General features: G+C 44.5%; 1 protein-coding gene across 8 annotated transcripts in view; it reads left to right on the top strand.

Annotated features, from left to right (window-relative positions):
* The window catches only part of MGAT4A (alpha-1,3-mannosyl-glycoprotein 4-beta-N-acetylglucosaminyltransferase A), a 151238-nt gene that overhangs the window by 27377 nt on the left and 106461 nt on the right, over positions 1–17400 (top strand). For 4 of the 8 annotated variants that reach the window (XM_032352009.1, XM_032352007.1, XM_032352008.1 and 1 more), the window contains exons 1-2: positions 10726–10811; positions 15289–15618. In XM_032352009.1, coding sequence (XP_032207900.1) covers positions 15525–15618 — 94 coding nt within the window. In that variant the 5' untranslated portion in view covers positions 10726–10811; positions 15289–15524. Of the gene's footprint in view, positions 1–10725; positions 10812–10836; positions 10862–10883; positions 10961–11114; positions 11223–15288; positions 15619–17400 lie in introns of those variants that run through there. The other 4 variants (XM_032352005.1, XM_032352004.1, XM_032352006.1 and 1 more) reach the window with 4 other exon arrangements.

Raw genomic sequence — 17400 nt, 5'->3', positions numbered from 1 at the left:
AGAGAGAGAGAGCGCAAGTAGGGGGAGAGCCAGGCGAGGGAGAAGCAGGCAGGAAGCCTGACACCGGACTTGATCCCAGGACCCTGGGATCATGACCTGAGCCAAAGGTGATGCTTAACTGGCTGAGCCGCCCAGAGTCCCTCTTTTTAAAAAATATTTATTTATTTATTTTGGAGAGAGCGCGCAAGAGAGCAAGCAAGTGCGGGGAGGGGCAGAGGGAAAGAGAGAATTCTGAGGCAGACTCCCAGCTGAGCCTGGAGCTGGATGTGGGGCTCCAATCCAGGACCCTGAGATCAAAACCTGCACCAAAATCAAGAGTCAGACGCTTAACCAACTGAGCCACCCAGAAACCCCAGATGGTGGTTTCTTTTTAAGTGAAGAAAGCACTTGACCAAAGGGGCTTCTGGGTTCCTCCTCCCTCCTAGAGTCATCAATTCTAGGCTTAGGATGCTGGCAGATTTTTCAAGTTCTCTGTATAACTCTTGGCTGTGAAACAGTGATGATGAACTTAGCCCAAGTCACTCTCAAAATACAGTAAGTACTTGAAAGCTTTCTATGATTGTGTTTAGCTTCTATAAAGTTCCTAGGACTCCTTTTACACCTTTGCAGTGGTGGGGGAGGCCAGCATCTCAACTAAAGACACAGACTTCAGCAGGACACCCAGGCTGAATCCCAGCTCAGTGACTTCCTCGTTGTGTGAATTTACACAAGTTGTTTAATGTCTCTTGCCTCAGTTTCCTTGTGTGTGTAACAGGCAAAACGAGAGTTTCAACCTTATAGCTGTCGTGAAGATTAACTAATATTTCAAGAATTCTTAGTGTGATGTCTGGCAGAGGGTAAATAAATGCTCTGGGAATGCTCTATTTATGATTACTTCATTCTTGTTTGCAACTATAGAAAAATAGCGGAGACATAAGGAATGATTAGGACTATGAAGCTGGCAAATCTAAAAGGGAATGCTCAGTAGGATGTAGCCAGTGATGAACTATGATGCATCCATTAGATTTCCTTTTTCTTCCTCTTCAAATGTATCTGATCAAGAAAACCAGAAAGGCTTTTCTGCACCCTGTCAAGCGTAGCTCACTGCCTTCACTTCCTGACCACCCACTCATCTTGGGCAAATGGCCTTGGAGCCTCTTGTGGACACTGCTCCAATGAAATGGCTCTGGTGAAGGTGGCCCGTGAGCTGACTGGTAAACCCCGTGGCTTCTGCTCACCCCTGTTTCTCTCCATCTTGCTGGCATCACTTGATCTTTCTCCTAAGGTCTGATGTTCATTTCCCACTCCTGCCAAAGAGCTCCATCTCTGTATCTCTTAACAGCTCTGATTCAGCAGAGCCAGAATGGAAGTCGTCTTCCTCCCAAACATTTCCATCCCTGTAATTTCTGCTTTGGTTTGGGATGCTACTGTCAGCCCCATCACTGGGCTCAAAATCTCCATGCCACTTTTGCCATCTCTTCTCTCTTGTTCTTTTGTGCTTGCCCAGAGGCTCCACCCTCCCTCCCCTCCACCCCACAGTGCAGGCTGCCACCAGGAGGATCAGGACACACGTTCTGAACACAGCTCCGATCCGCCTATCTCAAACACATCTGGTGACTTCCCATTATCTACCAAAAGAAGTCCATACTCCCTATGCTAGCCCCAAAGTCCTCCCCCAGTCTCCTCCCCCTGAAACTGACCCCAGACACCAGTCTTCAGGGCAGCCTCATTTCTTGCTATATTCCTGCTCTTACCCCGACTCCAAACAAAATGAAGAACTGTGTTCAGTTGTGTGTGCCACACAGTGTTTGGTGCCCAGAACACAGTAAGCCCTCAGTAAATATTTGTTGAAGAGGAAAGAAATATGATGTGTAGCCAAATAGCAACTACGGCAAACGCTAAAATGAGGAAGAAGCTTCCTAAATATTTGTTTTTCTCTGCAGAGGCCAAGATGATGACTTTTCCTTTAGCACTTGGACGTTACAGAAATTGGCACACGTACTTTTCACTGCAAGGTTGAAGTTTTCATTTGAAAGGGGAAATTATTTCACATTGCTGGACAGAGGGGACTTTCATAATGACAGAACATTTGACAGACACTCGTGAAATATCCCTTTATAGAGGGCAACGAAACAATAAATTATAAGGACCATTTGATAATTAGAGGGATCAGAGGATTTTTTTTACTCTTATCTGATTTTTCTAATAAAAACTCAATTCTCATTTGAGGCAAGTTCCTTTGGGCACCTTCCCAATACAATTCCAATTTATTTTTCCATTAGCTGGGAGCAGTTCTTATATTTTTTTCATTAGAAGCCCACAGTGCCAAATCCACATCCTGCTAGAAGTTTGAGTCCAACTCCCTGGTACTTCTGAATATCATCTCTGTTACCGTTGAATGGCAACATAAATGTGGTCAGTGAGATAGGATTCAGGTTTGAAAATTAGAAGGCTGATTAAAAAAAATATACCACACAGGCAGTTCTAATGAATTCCAAAATGCAAAAGGATTTATCTGAGTGATCTCATGTTTTGGGTTTTGGGGGAAAGAATGGAATGTGGAAATTATGATCATCATTATCAGAAAGAGATCATTTTTGTCCTCTATATGAAGACATCCATAAGTCACACATTTATCCAATCTTGGCCTTGTTGAATCTCTGACTGCCTTGATGAGCTTCAGCAGCTTGGCCTCTCTCCCTTTTCAATCCATGCCCAACTGTCTTAAGTTCAAATTTCAAAATGGAAATAAGTATAATTACTTACTTTTTTCAACTCACAGGTGACAGGGGAATGGAATAGTGGAGCACATGACGTGAACTGTGGATAATCTAAAATATGGTTTTGATTCCAGAATGTTTGAGGTTTTGTATTTGCATGTGGATATGTGATCTTGTAAGAGCTCATGGTCCTTTACAAAAACAGTCAAATCCTACTTATGAAGACCAGGCAGCCTTCCTCAAACCCCTGACTCTCTGCTCTGCCCTCCCTAAAAAGTCCTGTGAGGGGAAGTTTTGAGAAGAGCAGGAAGCAAGCCTTCAGCCTCCCGGGCAAGTTCAAGTCCTTGTCCTGCCCGCAGTAGGCACTCCTGTCCCACAGCGGCTTGGCCTGATTGGCTGGTCCAGCACTAGACTAAGCCTCACTGCTCAGTCTGCTTCCCTGCCAGGCTGCTGCTTCTTACCCTTTCGTGGACTCATTTCTCTTCTCTCTGCTTTCCCCTCTACCTCTGGCTTCCTCTTTCTCATGGCTTCTGTGTACTCCATCCTCTGTCTTTCTGTTTCTGCCCTGACACTGCACATCTTTGTTTCAGAGCCCTTCAGAGAAGAGATTTGATGAGTTCTGTTGGTCTCCAGCCAGTGTAAAAATACGGGAGGGTCCATGTGTGAGGGCCCTGTATCCTGGGACACCAGCTTGTCAGTTAATGGCTAGCCATCTCTGAGCTGGCCATCGCATTGCTGTGAGTCAGAACTTTTGATTGTATATGCCTCTGTCTATCTGTATGTCTGTGTATTACTGGATAAACTAGGGAAATGGTTACTCAATACATTTAACTTGTGGAGCCCTTATGAGGAGAACGGACAGGAATAAAATGTTCTCCGCCATGAAAGGATATGGCAATTATTCAGATGGTGAAAGAAGTTAACATCTGAGGAAAAGCCAGGCAAGCTGGCTGGACCATAGCACAAGGCAATGAACCAGCCCTGGGGGCCCAGGGGAAAAGGAACAGGACCCAATTTGCACCAGAATTGAGTTCCCCCAGGAGGAGGCCTTTGTGCTCCTAACTCAACTGTGTTCAAGTTTTTGTACCTGTTCGAGCTGTTCTCTTGTCCCCTAAACTGGGAAGTCCTTGCTGACACCCCCTCTTGCCTCCAGGGTGTGCGTGGAAACTTGCTCCTCCACTTCCTTCCCATGCAGAGAGCCACAGGCAGTTCACTCTTACAGTATATACTATCAACCAGTGTGCGTTAAGGACACAGAACAGTGGCTATCCAAAAGTTTTGTAGAAAATATTTTAAAAATTAGCTTTACAAAGCACTCCGCTGTGATTGTCTTGGAATGTCTTACTGGTACCTCTGTGTACCAAGATTTTGTATTCAGAAGACACTCTCGATTGCTTACAATGTCTCTACCTCCCCAAAGTCATTATGAACATGACTATGAAGAATTGTATTAAATGGAGTGTTCAGAATTCTGGAAGACTCTTTCCTCTGAAGAGATGCCTTAGTTGTCACGATAGTTCATTTCTGAAGTGATATTGTATTTTTGGTTGTGTCTGAGACGCCAATATTAGAATGTTTACTTACTGAAGAGAAACTTCTTTCTTCATTCTTCTTCAGCCTTTCATAAACCTTGTGATTTTGATCCTAGACCAAAGTAAAATTTAAAGTAGGAAGCACAACCAAAGCAATGAGTAAATATTTACTAAGTGCCTCTAGCAAATTACACAGATGGGCCCAAGAGTAGCAGTTCAGTAAATACCTGTTTGATAATCCTAAGATTCATTTTCTTAAATTCAGGTAAAAATACTACAGCAATTCTCTTGCTGGTGTCAATGGTCTGATTCTCTACCCTTGAATATTTGCTTTGTAACATTGCGTTTCAATTCAGAAATCTTCCGTGCTTTCCTCTTACCCAAGCCTGAGGCTGGGACTCTCCTGCACTCTCCTCCATAACCTGCCATATTTTCCCCAATGCCTCTGTTCACCCACTCCTGCCCAGGTGCCATGAATAACCAGTGTGCACTGCCCTCTGTGTGTGTGTGTGTGTATTTGTGTATGCTTCTTCTCTTGTAATGCTTCTTTTTCCCCTACACCTGTCCAATTCCCCTATACCTATTCTTAAAGACTCAGAGCAAGTGTATCTTGTTCCACGAAACCCTCCATTCCATCAACAAACACGTGCAGAGTAATTCCCTCGGGCCCGTCCTACATTGCTTAGTGAGATGGTCCCAGCCCTGAAGAGCGTAACAGCTGAGTGAATGAGTGAATGAGTCAGCAGACGATGATATTGGCAGCCCACCTTTTTTCACTTAAAAAAACACAGAGAAAATGATAACATTCTTCATGGCCCCGGGGTTGTTTGTAGCTGAAGGGCTCCAGCAGCGTCAGATCTGACCCAATCACTCTAAAGGCCAAGAGGGGCCAAAGCTTCCCCTTCCTCCAACTAACACCAGCTTTGAAACTCAGGATAATGCTACAGAGCGATGAATCCATATGTAGGAGTGGAGACGGGAGTGCCGTGGGTCTGTCTCCCAGGCTCGTAGGTAAGGAATGGCTTCCCAGGAAGTGGCAGCAAGCTGAATCTCGCTGAGGATGTTAGCTGGCCACCGAGGGTGGTGGAAGAGGGACAGGGAATGAGTCGCCAGAGGAGACCGCCTGTGCCCCTTTGTGGAAGGCAGGGAGCCGTTCAGGATGGCGTGGCTCAGCTTGAGGCGGGGGCAGGGAGAATGTGGCTCTTGTGGCAAATGGGTGTTAGACTAGGACAGCTGTGGGTGTTCCGAACACCCGGGGGGCGGGGGGATGAGACCGCATTTTACAATTCGGCATCTTCCAAACTTTTACTCACGTAAGGGCTGAATATGGCCTTGTCTGATAGCACAGTCTCTCTTTACTAGTGACAGGTCTTGATGGCTGCCATAAGACACATGAACAGTCTCTCTTAAGAGCAACGTGAATGTGAACTGTGTTTTCTAGAGTTTGTGTGAACCGCACTGGAGTGGAAAGATCTGACAGGCGTACAGTTCTCCAGTCCCTCAAGTTTCCAGGACAAGCTCTGGTTTTGCTTTACAGAATGCCTGACATGGCTTTTTATTCTGACACTGGGTTGGTTATCTACCCCGGTCTCTAGCCTCACCTGTGCTGCCTTTGTGTCCTCTGCCCTGAGAGGCTGGAGCTGGGAGGGGCCATTCCCAAGGCTCCCTGAGGCTTCCCAGTAGCATCTGCCAAGAGGAGACCGTGGTTGGAGATGAGAAGGCATAGACAAGCGAAAAGCCTCCCGCTTCTGAGACCAAGGGTTGCTGGAGGTTGTTGGCAACAGCTGCGTGAGCTAAAGGGGTGGGGTGATTCCTGTCTCCAGCCCCCCATGCGGAGGCAGTATGTTTTTAGGGTTCTAGAACCAATAGTGCAGCTGCAGATGCAAGCTCCCAGTGTCCACCCTGGAGGCACCAGCAACCCAGGATCCTTGGGTAACCATCCGGCTTTCTTTCTGCTCTTTACCCTTTTCTTTCTTCTTTCTGTCCTCCCAACACCTTTGCAACCCATCTCCCGAGTATTAGTTCCTCTGTGCAAAATACCTAGAATTGTTTCTTTTTTCTTTTCTGATTGGTGCCTGGCTGATACACCCACCTGCTTGTAGGGCGGTAAGCCACCCCTGTAAGAGAGGGGCAAGAAATACTGGTTGTTATGAAAAAGGTGACAATGATTATGTTGTCCAGCTATCCATAGCTCCAAATGGCCTGATACTGGGCAGTAATGGTCCTGCATGAATTTTTTGAGTAGAGGTTTTTATCCTGTTTGAAAGGAACGGATAGAGTAGCACAGTTGAACTGCTGGATTTGGTGTTACACATGGATGGATTTCAGACACAAGGCTGTTGACCCAACATCTTTTACAATTACCAAATTTACAGAGGAAGAAAAAGAAAGGAAAAAAAAATATCCCCAAAGCTCTGTAATTCTCTGGCTCACCATTCTCTTCCTTCGTACCTTCAGAGTATACATCAAATATAATAAAACCAGTGAGTCAGCTTTAATGGTGTGGCTAAAAAGGGAGTGATCCCTCCAATCCTTCTAAACACTCTTGGCAGAGACTTTCCCTGCCACGGGGCATTGCTGATTGTTCTAACAATGCCTGGAAGGGAGCCCTTTCTCAGTAAGGTGGTAGGATCCTCTTTTGGGGTTTTCTTGAACAATTTTAGCAATGGCTTGTACACATACACAAGTGGCACCGACCACAGCATTTAAGTATGGTGAGGACCCCCAATTCCAAAATTACATAGCTGCCCATGTCGGTTTTTGTCTGAATAATGGGATAGACCCCTCTACCCCAACAATGTGAATGTGAATGAAATGGAAAGGCCTCTTTCAAGGTTTCTCTCACATCAGGATAAGCAAAGATGTGAGGAGGAATTGTAAAAATGAAGTAAAAATCATTTAGCTCTCTGTTGTCCATCTGGCTGAAACTTCATGCCCACCTAGAGTTGCATATTAAATAGGCTGGTTCTATTTGAATTTTTTCATTAATTTCTTGGTCCCTGTGTCTCATTACACAGCAGAAACAGTTTGGATACTGTGTCTGAAAACACATAAGCTTTTACTGCCCATCCTGGCCCTAGTTTTCCTGTAGCTTCTAGACTAAAAGTGATAGAGCACACTGTTTACCATGAGAAATGAGAGGGTTCCTGCCAGGTCTATAGGAGCCAGGAAGGACCTCCTGGGGCGATTCCTCTTGAAGCCTTTATAATTGAAAAATGATCCCATTTAAGTGAGTAGCCAAAAAACCAGAATCACAACATTTATTTATTTTTAAAAGATTTTATTTATTTATTTGAGAGAGAAAGTGCAAGAGTGCACAAGCAGTGGGGGAGTGGCAGGTAGAAGGAGAAGCAGGGAGCCTAAGGCAGGCTCAATCCCAGGATGCTGGGATGGTGATCTGAGCCAAAGGCAGAGGCTTAACCATCTGAGCCACCCAGGTGCTCCAGAATCACAGCAATTATAAATGTTCATATATGATGCAATTGGAGGGGACCAGGGTTGAAGAGAACTAAAGATGACTTGCTTCATTTCTTAGAAGTTGATTACTGTAGGTGTGGCCCCACCAATAACTATGCCCCATCAAAGCAATAAAGGGAGAAGATTAGCTTTGGTGTGGACTCTGCCTTTAGCTCCCATGTCATCTCCAGGAAGCCTTCCCTGTCCTGAGAATCTGACTGGTGGCCCCATCTTATCTTCTGTCCTAGTACCTTGAACTTGTGGCAGTATCTTGGGGTTTAATTCCTTACTTACCTCTCCCAGTAGTGTGTGATGGCCCTGTGGTTAGATGCTGGCTACCTCTGCACCTCCTAGGCCCTCAGAAAATGTGGAAAGATGCTAGGGACAGAATCCAGATCGGTGAAGTTACAGGCAGAACTTCTTGCCTAAACACTTCTCTTATTTCCACTGACTCTGAACTAAAGGCCTGGAGAAGGCAAAAGGAAACTGCACAGTAGAGAAGCAACAAAGAGGGAATAAAAGAGGGAATCATCATGGAAAAGATAAGAAAAAGAGGACTCAGTGGGGCTTGGCATGACTGCCTTTATTAAACAGATACCACAGATGTAGTTGGAAAATCCAGGATCCTGTGCTCTGCAAAGTTAGGACAAATGAGCAACCAATTATGACCTATGCTTTGGAGGCCCATATTCCATGTCATTCCAGTTTTTAGGACAATGAATTGAAATCCAGATTTTCCTGAGCTAAAATGTGAATGGTTAGTGATGACTAACTGTAGGGCCAAATTTCTTCCCAAACCTACCCTTCTGCTGACAGATAGAGAAGCAACATATCATCAGAAAGGCCCCAGAAGGAAGGCAGTTGTTTTTTTTTTTCTGCTTGCTTTCCGTCTTTTGCTATAGGTTTTGCCACTAACCAGTGTCCAGGGGGAGTTCCTGCCACCTTCCTGAATAAGACCATTGAGTCTGCAATTGAAACTTGGCCTTCCGGGCTTTCCTTTCTCCTCTGACATATTCCTCTACAGAATGTTTGTGAATGCTTTCATTTCTGTCTCTTTGTGCGAGGGAAAAAGATGGAGAAAGTGGAGAGAAACTTATCTTTTTGATATTCATCCATTCAACAAAATTTTGTCAGTTGCTAAAGACTCAAACAGAGAGGTGGTGTGGTGGAATGATGTAGGGGCTCTGGAATCCAACAGACCTGGATGTGAATTCTGGTTCTGTTATTTACTAGTTGCCTAAATTACTATTTGCAGCTGCTAAATTAATCTCTCAGAGCCTCAGTTTCTTCCTCTGTAAAATAAGAATAGTAGCTACCCAGGTACACGGTCTTTTGGCCAATCTTGTGGGCATGGCTTGGTGGCTTTCCCCATCATCTGTCAAATGGCAGAGCTTTCTCTGTTTGCAAAAGGCTAGTCTGTCATTAAGAGCAATGTATAATAAGGTCTAGGATTTTCCATTCCCAAAAGATATTTTCAGCAACATGTATCAAGCAGTGTCTCAAAGGTTGTATCCTAGAATGGCCTCAGTCTTTAATGCTTACATCTGGAAATCTTATTGTCAGCTTGCTACAAGGAAATGTCTTTGTCATAGAACACAGGAAATCTAGTTCTCCGGCCCCCAAGGCAGAGAGAAAAGTTGTCATTCGATGTCATGGCTGTCATGCTTAAGTTATGTTCATGGTGCTGGGTAGTGGAGGAGCCTTTTTGTCTACTCCCCCTGAATTGAGGGAGAACCATGAGAGGAAAGAATCATGTAGGTCTTCCTGGACCTTTAAAAACAGCTCAACAGTCATGGAGAGAAATATCACCATGGAAGAACTAAGAAACCCATGCATGTCATAGCTGATTATTAATTACCACTATCTTGAGACAAAAGAAAGGAATTTTGCTGGGGGCGGGGAACGATTCTGATTGAGGTTTGTCTCTTAAGAGTTTTGAATTTATGGATTTCTAAAAAGAAACTACTTATTACTTTGGGAGCTTGGCAGGAAGAAGGATGTTCCCTTGATCTTTGGCTGGTAGTTCCCTGTAAATGTTAACTTGGAGGGCTGTTGTGAGGATTATGGTAATGGTTAAAATGAGACATCTTTGGTATAACCAAAAGATGATGTGCTCAATGGTAGTTACTATTAACACAAGTCATAATACATATGAACACTAAGCAAAAGAGAGGTGGACCACTCAGGCTTTCTATAGACGATTACCTAGTTGGTTAACTTGACATGGTGAAAGATTAGAACATGGGGCCCAGGAGAAAGGGGCAGGATATGTGATGCAGTGGTAAAATCAAAGGCTTTGGCACGCAAACGATCTGCCTTTAAACCTTGTATTTTTTCTTCCTATGTTTATGCCAGTCCTTCCTTCTGAGTCCCCGTAAATTGGAGATAGGGATGCCTATCGCTGGGGATGCTGCGAAGGGTCAGAGACAGTCGCTGATGTCCTGGAACTGCTGGGCCTCGGAAGCTATTGTTGGTTTGGAGAGGGACCTGCCCCTGGGACCTACCCCCGGGACCTGTCGCCAGGAATGCTGCCCAGGCCGGATGACCGAGGAATGGAACTTGCAGCTGGGGCCAGGGGCTCCGACTGAGGAAGCCCAGGGTGGTCGGGTCGCGCGCCCAGGCTGAGGCCGAGGGTTCCCTGGGGCCTTCCGTTGGCAGTCTGAGCTGCCTCTGCACACGCCGGGGAGGATTAAAGCCAGATGTGGCTTGGCGGGGCGCGGGGGGTTGGGGGGGGCGGCTGCGCGGAGAAGCCAAGCTCTCGGAGCCTGGGACCGGAGACCAAGACGCAGAGCCAGACCTCGCCGTGACATTAAATGCAGGGGGGAGGAAAGGGATCTCAGGAGAGTTATGTAGCTGCGAGTCGGCGCCCCTAAATGACAGCCGGGCAGGCCACTGACGCCAGCGGCTCTGCCGCGCGGGGGCGCCCAGTGGAGGGCGCGCAGCACCGGCGGCCAATGGCTGGTGGGGTCGCGGGCGGGGCCGGGGGGCGGGGCGGCCGCGGCGCTCCAGCGGCGGGGGCGGAGTCGCGCTGGGGAGGCGGGGCACCCGGCAGCGGCAGCGGCTGCAGCGGCGGCCACAGCAGCCTCGGCGGCGGCCGCGGCAGAACTGGCAGCACCAGCGGCGGGTGAGGGGCTCGGGGCTCGCGGCTGGCGGCGGCGCGCGGGCGGCCTCGAGGTTGGGGCGCAGCACGGCTGCGCGGAGGGGCGCGGGATGGAGGGGCGGTGCCGGCTGCTGGGCTCCGAGGCGCCGGGGTCGCGGGAGATCCACCTGCTGGTAACGGAGCTACCCGCGCCGCGGCCCGACCGGGAGCTCGCGTCTCCGGCTGCTGCGGGGCGGGCTCGGGGCGCTGGCTGGGCCTCGGGGCGGGGCGCGGGCCGGGGCGCCCTGGTCGTGGGGTCAGCCCCGCGCCACCGCCGCCGCCGCTACAGCCCCTTGGTGCCGCGCGCTCTAGCTGTGGCCGGCAGGGCGCCTGGTGCGTTTCCCGGCGCTCCCCGGCGCGGCGGGGCTCGTCGACTTCGGGGCAAAGTGGAGGAAAGTGCGGGCTTAGGGGGTACTGGGAGGAAGGGAGAGTTGTCCGCGGGACCGGGCCGCCTCAGGGCCCTCACCGGCCCGGGGGTGGGCGCCTTTACGGGGCCGGGGGCAGGTGGGGTGGGGGCCAGGAGGTGCGGGGCATGGAGGCAGGGGTGCTCCCGCCGTGGCGGAGGCGGTGTGCAGCGGTCGTCGCGAATATTTCTACAAAGTGAAGGTGTGCGGGTCCGGTGTGAAAGAGCACCGCCATCCCCCCAGGCCCCAGTTGCCCTGAAGGAGGAAGCTGCAAGTGGGACCCTTAGATTGGGTCTGGGTGATTGCACACAAAGTGTACCAGGTGACACCTCTGAGGCGTGTTTTATGAGCTGGCAGTCATACCACTTGCGCGCCCGCTTTTATTTCTCGCAGCGTGTGTTTCTCCTGAGCCCGTTTATTTGCTTACAGTCCGAATTGCGAAATATAAGCAGACACAATGTATGTTTTTAATGCTTTTCATGTATTTTGCTGTTCTGCTTTTGCTCTCGGACGAATTCTCATGAAAGATAATGATAGCGTCGTTTGGTGGAATATAAAACCTAAATTTAGAATCAGATAATGCCTTTTGTGGTTTATCTTTCGTTTTCTGAATGTTAAAAAAAATAGTTTTATTAACAACTTATCGTGGCATGGGATTCTTTAGTCCACACTTGTAAATCCAAAAACGTGCTGGACAATGAAATTATGTAAGCTGTGTTAATGAAAAGTATTAAACCTTTGATAAATTTAAAATGAATTTTTACATAATTTGTATAAAGTTATATAGCTTACGTCATGGATTTCATGCTTCTGCCTTTCAGTCTTCAGGCACCTCTGTCCTGTCTATGGAATAATGAGGGAATATGCCAAGTGTTCAGCAAAGTGTTCTCTGCCATAAAATGTATTGAATAGTTCAGAAAACACTTTAAATGAAGGTTTTTGTATCCAATAATAAAACAATGGAGCAGTCAAATAAAACAGGTTTTTCAGTTTGCGGTCTTGAGTTGAAGTTACATATGTCTTTGGGAGGGTGAAGAAGATGATTGAAAGTTTTAGCTATCACATTTTTTTATTGTTAAAGATTCGGATACATTAAGTGATAATCTCAGAGAGTATTAAGGTTTTAGGTTGAAATTTTTGCAAATGTGGATACCGATAAAAATAATGACACAATTTGTTTCTTGCTTTAGGTAGTCAGTCAGTCCAGAGGGCTCTTGGCTGTCCAGCCTGACTGCTTCTCCTGGTTGAAGATCATAGAGATCACTAGTTTTGCTTTAGTCTGGAGTCTTCAGTTGTACTGTACAGTTATATTTGATTAGTTTGGAAACCCTAATTAAAATGTACTACTACATTCTTACTGAGTAAAGTGCTCTTATATTTCTCCTGCAGAATTTTAGGTCTTATTTGTTAGTAGAATTGATAAGTATCTTCTTCAAACCAGAGCTTAATGGCTTCCTGGATCTAATTTTTTCATATTTGGTATATTCTTTGCATATTATTAATAGCATATCTATAGCTTACTTTGATTTTAGAAGTCATTCACTTTTACTGTCTCTACGTGTTAATACTGAATTTTATCATATGGGCGTTTTTTGTATTTAATAAAACTATTTTAAAATATCCTTTATGATTTCTTCTTTACTTCCTCATAATTATGAATTGGATGTTTATTCTAATAACCTGTATACTTTTAGATCTTTAACTAGGACAAAATTCTTCCTGAAGTAGGGTGCAGCTAAGTATGTAGCAACAGAAAGTTATATGCATTTTTATATAATGTTGCACCAGGATTGTAATTCTGTATTATATAATTCACTGAGTTATCACATCTCTTTTTATAATCAGAACTCATTATTAGGGTGCTTATTAATATAAGACAATATATTAGGCACTTTAAGGAATTTAGTACAAATTGTAGGATTTCACCACAAAGATTTTAAAATCTAAACCATCAATGTGAGCGTGTTTGATGTTAACTTGTCTTAACTATAGAAGATGAATAACTTTGGTTGTAGAAAATAGTGATAACTTCTGAGAATATCTTTGGAGTTCCTTGTTTTCAGATAGTAAGAAGAAGCAAGGAAGTAGAGGGGTTCAGTGCTTCCAGAATATGATGCCACAGGGAGAGCTGTTGGCTAAGGAGGGTTAGAAGACATGCTTGGATGTGTGTGTGGTGGGGGAGGGGTGCTTAGCTAGAGGTTACAGGAAGTGAGAAATTTGTTTAAAGTCTTAGGTTTATGGGGCGCCTGGGTTAAGCCTCTGTCTTCTACTCAGGTCATGATCCCAGGGTCCCGGGATCTCCCACACCGGGCTCTCTGCTCAGAAGGGAGCCTGCTTCCCCCTCTCTCTCTGCCTGCCTTTCTGCCTACTTGTGATCTCTGTCAAAATCTTTAAAAAATAAAAAATTTAAAAAAAGTTTTAGGTTTAAACTCAGAAATTTCCTATGAATTTTGCAGCTTATTTCCTAGTAAATACATATTCATTATAGAAGAGAAAATTTTTGAAATTCACACACTGTTGGGTGAAGTTAATACCTCAGGGAAGGTGCTCTAGACTGGGAGTGGCCCTTGCCCTTCTCTTCATTCTTACAAGGTGCAGGTGGCCTAGTTTGAAAGGCAAAGGGCAGTAGGTAAGCGCTTGAACTTTGAAGTCCTACAGATTAGTGTTCCCTCTCCAGTTTAATAATGCCTGTCTCATTACCTGAAACTAATGTGACATTGTGTGTCAATTATACTTCAGTTAAAGAAAAGGTCTGCCTCTTAGGGTTTTGTTGAAGATTTAAAGCATATAGTGGTTGCATAGGAAACACTCAGTGCCTTGTAGAGTCTGTCATTCTTACCATCAGTACTATCCCTTAGTCTAGGGGGGATTTCTAGTCACTATGTTCAGTTTTACAACTGTAGCTGACATGGTGGTTTCTGAATTGCCTACCAATGCCTACTTTAATCAGCCATACTTTGTAGCCAAGGGAATTGTCCCTGGGGCTTGTGAGGCATTTTTGGAAGTGCATTAACTTACCCCAGTACAGTGTGTCTCAGTATGTTGCCAAGTGCATCTTGTGGTCCCTTTGAGGTCACTGGGAATCCGTGAACATCTTGGAGTGCCTGACATGCCCCCAGGGAAAGAGACTGGCTATGCATAGTGCAGACCAAACCCGTGGCTGGCTGCAGTTTTGTTTGTTTGTTTGGTTTGCTTTTATTTTTTAACACAGTTAACATTTATGGAGAACCTATTAAATGCTAGGTGAGTATACTTAAGTACCCATAAGGACTTGATTGAATTTGATGTTCAGATTTTCTGAGTGAAAGCAGTACGAGGTCCTAGGTCCTGCAGTGTTCTGGTTGGGTTGCTTCGTTTCCTAAATGCCTTTTCGTATTCCCAGTTGACACCTTGGGAGCAGGTTACTCACCTGAAAAACTACATTTCTTTTATGATAATGATAAATGGCAATAATCACTCTGACTTTTCTATGGTTTATAAACATTTTTGTGTCCTAGAAGTGGAGCCAGGCCAGGTGGTTTGCTTGTTTTATGGATGAAACAAGGCCTAAATCAGTGGCACACCTGAAGTCCTATATATAATGATGTTGCTGGAGCTAGAGCCCAGGTTTTTTGATGCTTGTATGTTGTAGTCTCCCAGTTTTTCTTAAAGTTTTCAAAATATTGACTATTATTTTGCAAGAGGGAAATGGAGGAGTATGACGATTATGTTACGTAGGACCCGTTGCATGATCCTCAGAGTTAATCAGCTTCAAATCTGTGGCTTCCTATTTGTTTAATGAGCCCCACAACCTCTCCCTTTAAATAATGAGCCATAACTTTCTTTTTTTGCAGACAAAACCGAATCAAGGAGGAGGGAATATAGTTTGAAGCTCTTTTTCTGGAGGAGAAACATCGTATGATTCTAGTATATTAAATGAATTGTTTAGATGCGGGTATAATCTTGGTAGCTGGGGATTAGCCCAGCCAAAAGTTTGTTCATAATGGTGAGTGATAAATGAAGAAAGTAGTATTTTGCATTATTGAACAAGTTTTCCTTTCTCTTTTTCCCCTGAACAGGAAGAAAGAAGCCTGAGACAGCAGCCTATGACGACTGTGAAGACAATCCAGAATTGCAATTATGAATGGTGTTGCTGCTGGGCTCCTTCTGCAGAGCATCTGAAATGAACCTCTCTTATTGATTGTTTTTATTGGCCCCGAGCCAGGAGTACTGGATTCAGTTGACTTCAGGATTAGAAAGAGAACTGTTTTGGTTATCATCATAAACATATGAACCAGTGTGATGGTGAAATGAGATGAGGCTCCGAAATGGAACTGTAGCTACTGTTTTAGCATTTATCACTTCGTTCCTGACTTTATCTTGGTATACTACGTGGCAAAATGGGAAAGGTAAGGCAAATATCTCCAAAAATGTGCATGAAATATAGTAGTAAACAATGCATAAATGCTTGGGTTAAGCACCATAACAATCTGCATTTTGCATGCTCTCTGCTGGAGGCCTGCTAGTTTCTTTCTGATGCAAAAATGAAACTGTATTCTTGGACAGAGGAGACAGAATTTCTAATCTGAATGGGGTTTGTTTTCGATTTCTTATAATTGCTCTTGGAGAAATAGATACTGATCAGTGGTTATATTATACATGGCAGCCAAGCTGAATAACAAAGACTTTTGTTTTGGCATTTTATTTTTATTAAACATCATAAATGTTTAATAAGCTTCCTTGTACTGGATGTTGTTTAAAGTGCTTAAAAGGACACAATCAGCGCCTTCATGAAATTTACATGCTGATTATAGTAATGATTTGGTGCTGTTGTAGTTAATGATTTAAACTACATGTGTTGACAGATTGCTCTTTGGGCAAGAGTATTTATGAAGTAGGTGAGGATAAATTCTTACTCAAAATTGGAAACCAGTTTTAAGTTTATTGTGTTTAGACTGTTGAATTGTGTTTTTAAGGAAGGTTATTTGTTAAGTGGTATTCAGGGATAATGCCTTTGCTTCTTTTTTTTTTTTTAATTTATTTGAGAGCTCAGAGACAATGGGGGAAGGGCAGAGGGAGACGTTAGAGAGAGAAAATCTTTTTTTTTTTTTTTTAAAGACTTTATTTATTTATTTGAGAGAGAGCATGAGAGGAGAGAAGGTCAGAGGGAGAAGCAGACTCCCCACGGAGCTGGGAGCCTGATGCGGGACTGGATCCTGGGACTCCGGGACCGTGACCTGAGCCAAAGGCAGTTGCTTAACCAACTGAGCCACCCAGGCACCCTAGAGAGAGAAAATATTAAGCAGTCTCCATACCCAGCACAGAGCGTGACTCGAGCTCAGTCTCACAACCCTGAGATCATGACCTAAAAAATCAAGAATTGGACGGTCAGTCTACTGAGCCAGCCAGGTGCTCCCATTCCTATGTTAATCTAGGGAAAGTTGATGGCATAGAAGGATGGAAGTACATATTTTGTTTTTTAGAATCGTTAGAGTAGTCATCATCTCCAGATTATTGGGGTCCTGTTTTAGTAACTTATATGAAGATAACTGAAGAGATGCATTCATTACTTAATTTTCCTCTGGTGTGTATATAGGTATATATATATATGTAGATGTGTATATATCTGTGTGAGTACGTATGTATAAAATAAGCCGATTAAAGTGAGAAGCATAGGATCTGTTCTTTGAGCAAGTATACTATCTCTCTCTTTTTTTTTTTTTTTTTCCTGAGTTGGGCTGTAATTTTGAGAGGAACTGTTTCAGGGAGAAATGAATGAAAAACTTGCTGAAGACCTTTATTTTTTGTGGACAAATATATACAATTTGGATTTCGTTTTTTAATTGTACGGAAAGGAGAAGACATACTTAGGAAGAACTTTGACTGGTTAATTTAATCAAACTGTTGATGTCCCAGACATGACCGAAACAGATGCCTGGCCTTAAAAATTTACTTATTGAAATAAGAGAATTGACCGTGAGGGGCATATCTGGATTTTTTTCTTACCAGGAAACTTATCTATTCAGAGTTATAGTAATGGAGAAATGTGATCCTTTTCACTGAGTCTTATGTAAGGGATTAAAACTTTTGGAATCTCTATTCCACTTATCTTGTTTCTTGTGTAAAGGCATTATAAGCATCATTTTCTTTTTGGATTAAGTTGTCTTTAGGGACCCCTGGGTGGCTCAGTC

This window comes from Mustela erminea, chromosome 7 (assembly GCF_009829155.1).
Source record: "Mustela erminea isolate mMusErm1 chromosome 7, mMusErm1.Pri, whole genome shotgun sequence".
NCBI classification, from domain to species: Eukaryota; Metazoa; Chordata; class Mammalia; order Carnivora; family Mustelidae; genus Mustela; species Mustela erminea.
This window is presented reverse-complemented; position numbering and strand designations above follow the sequence as displayed.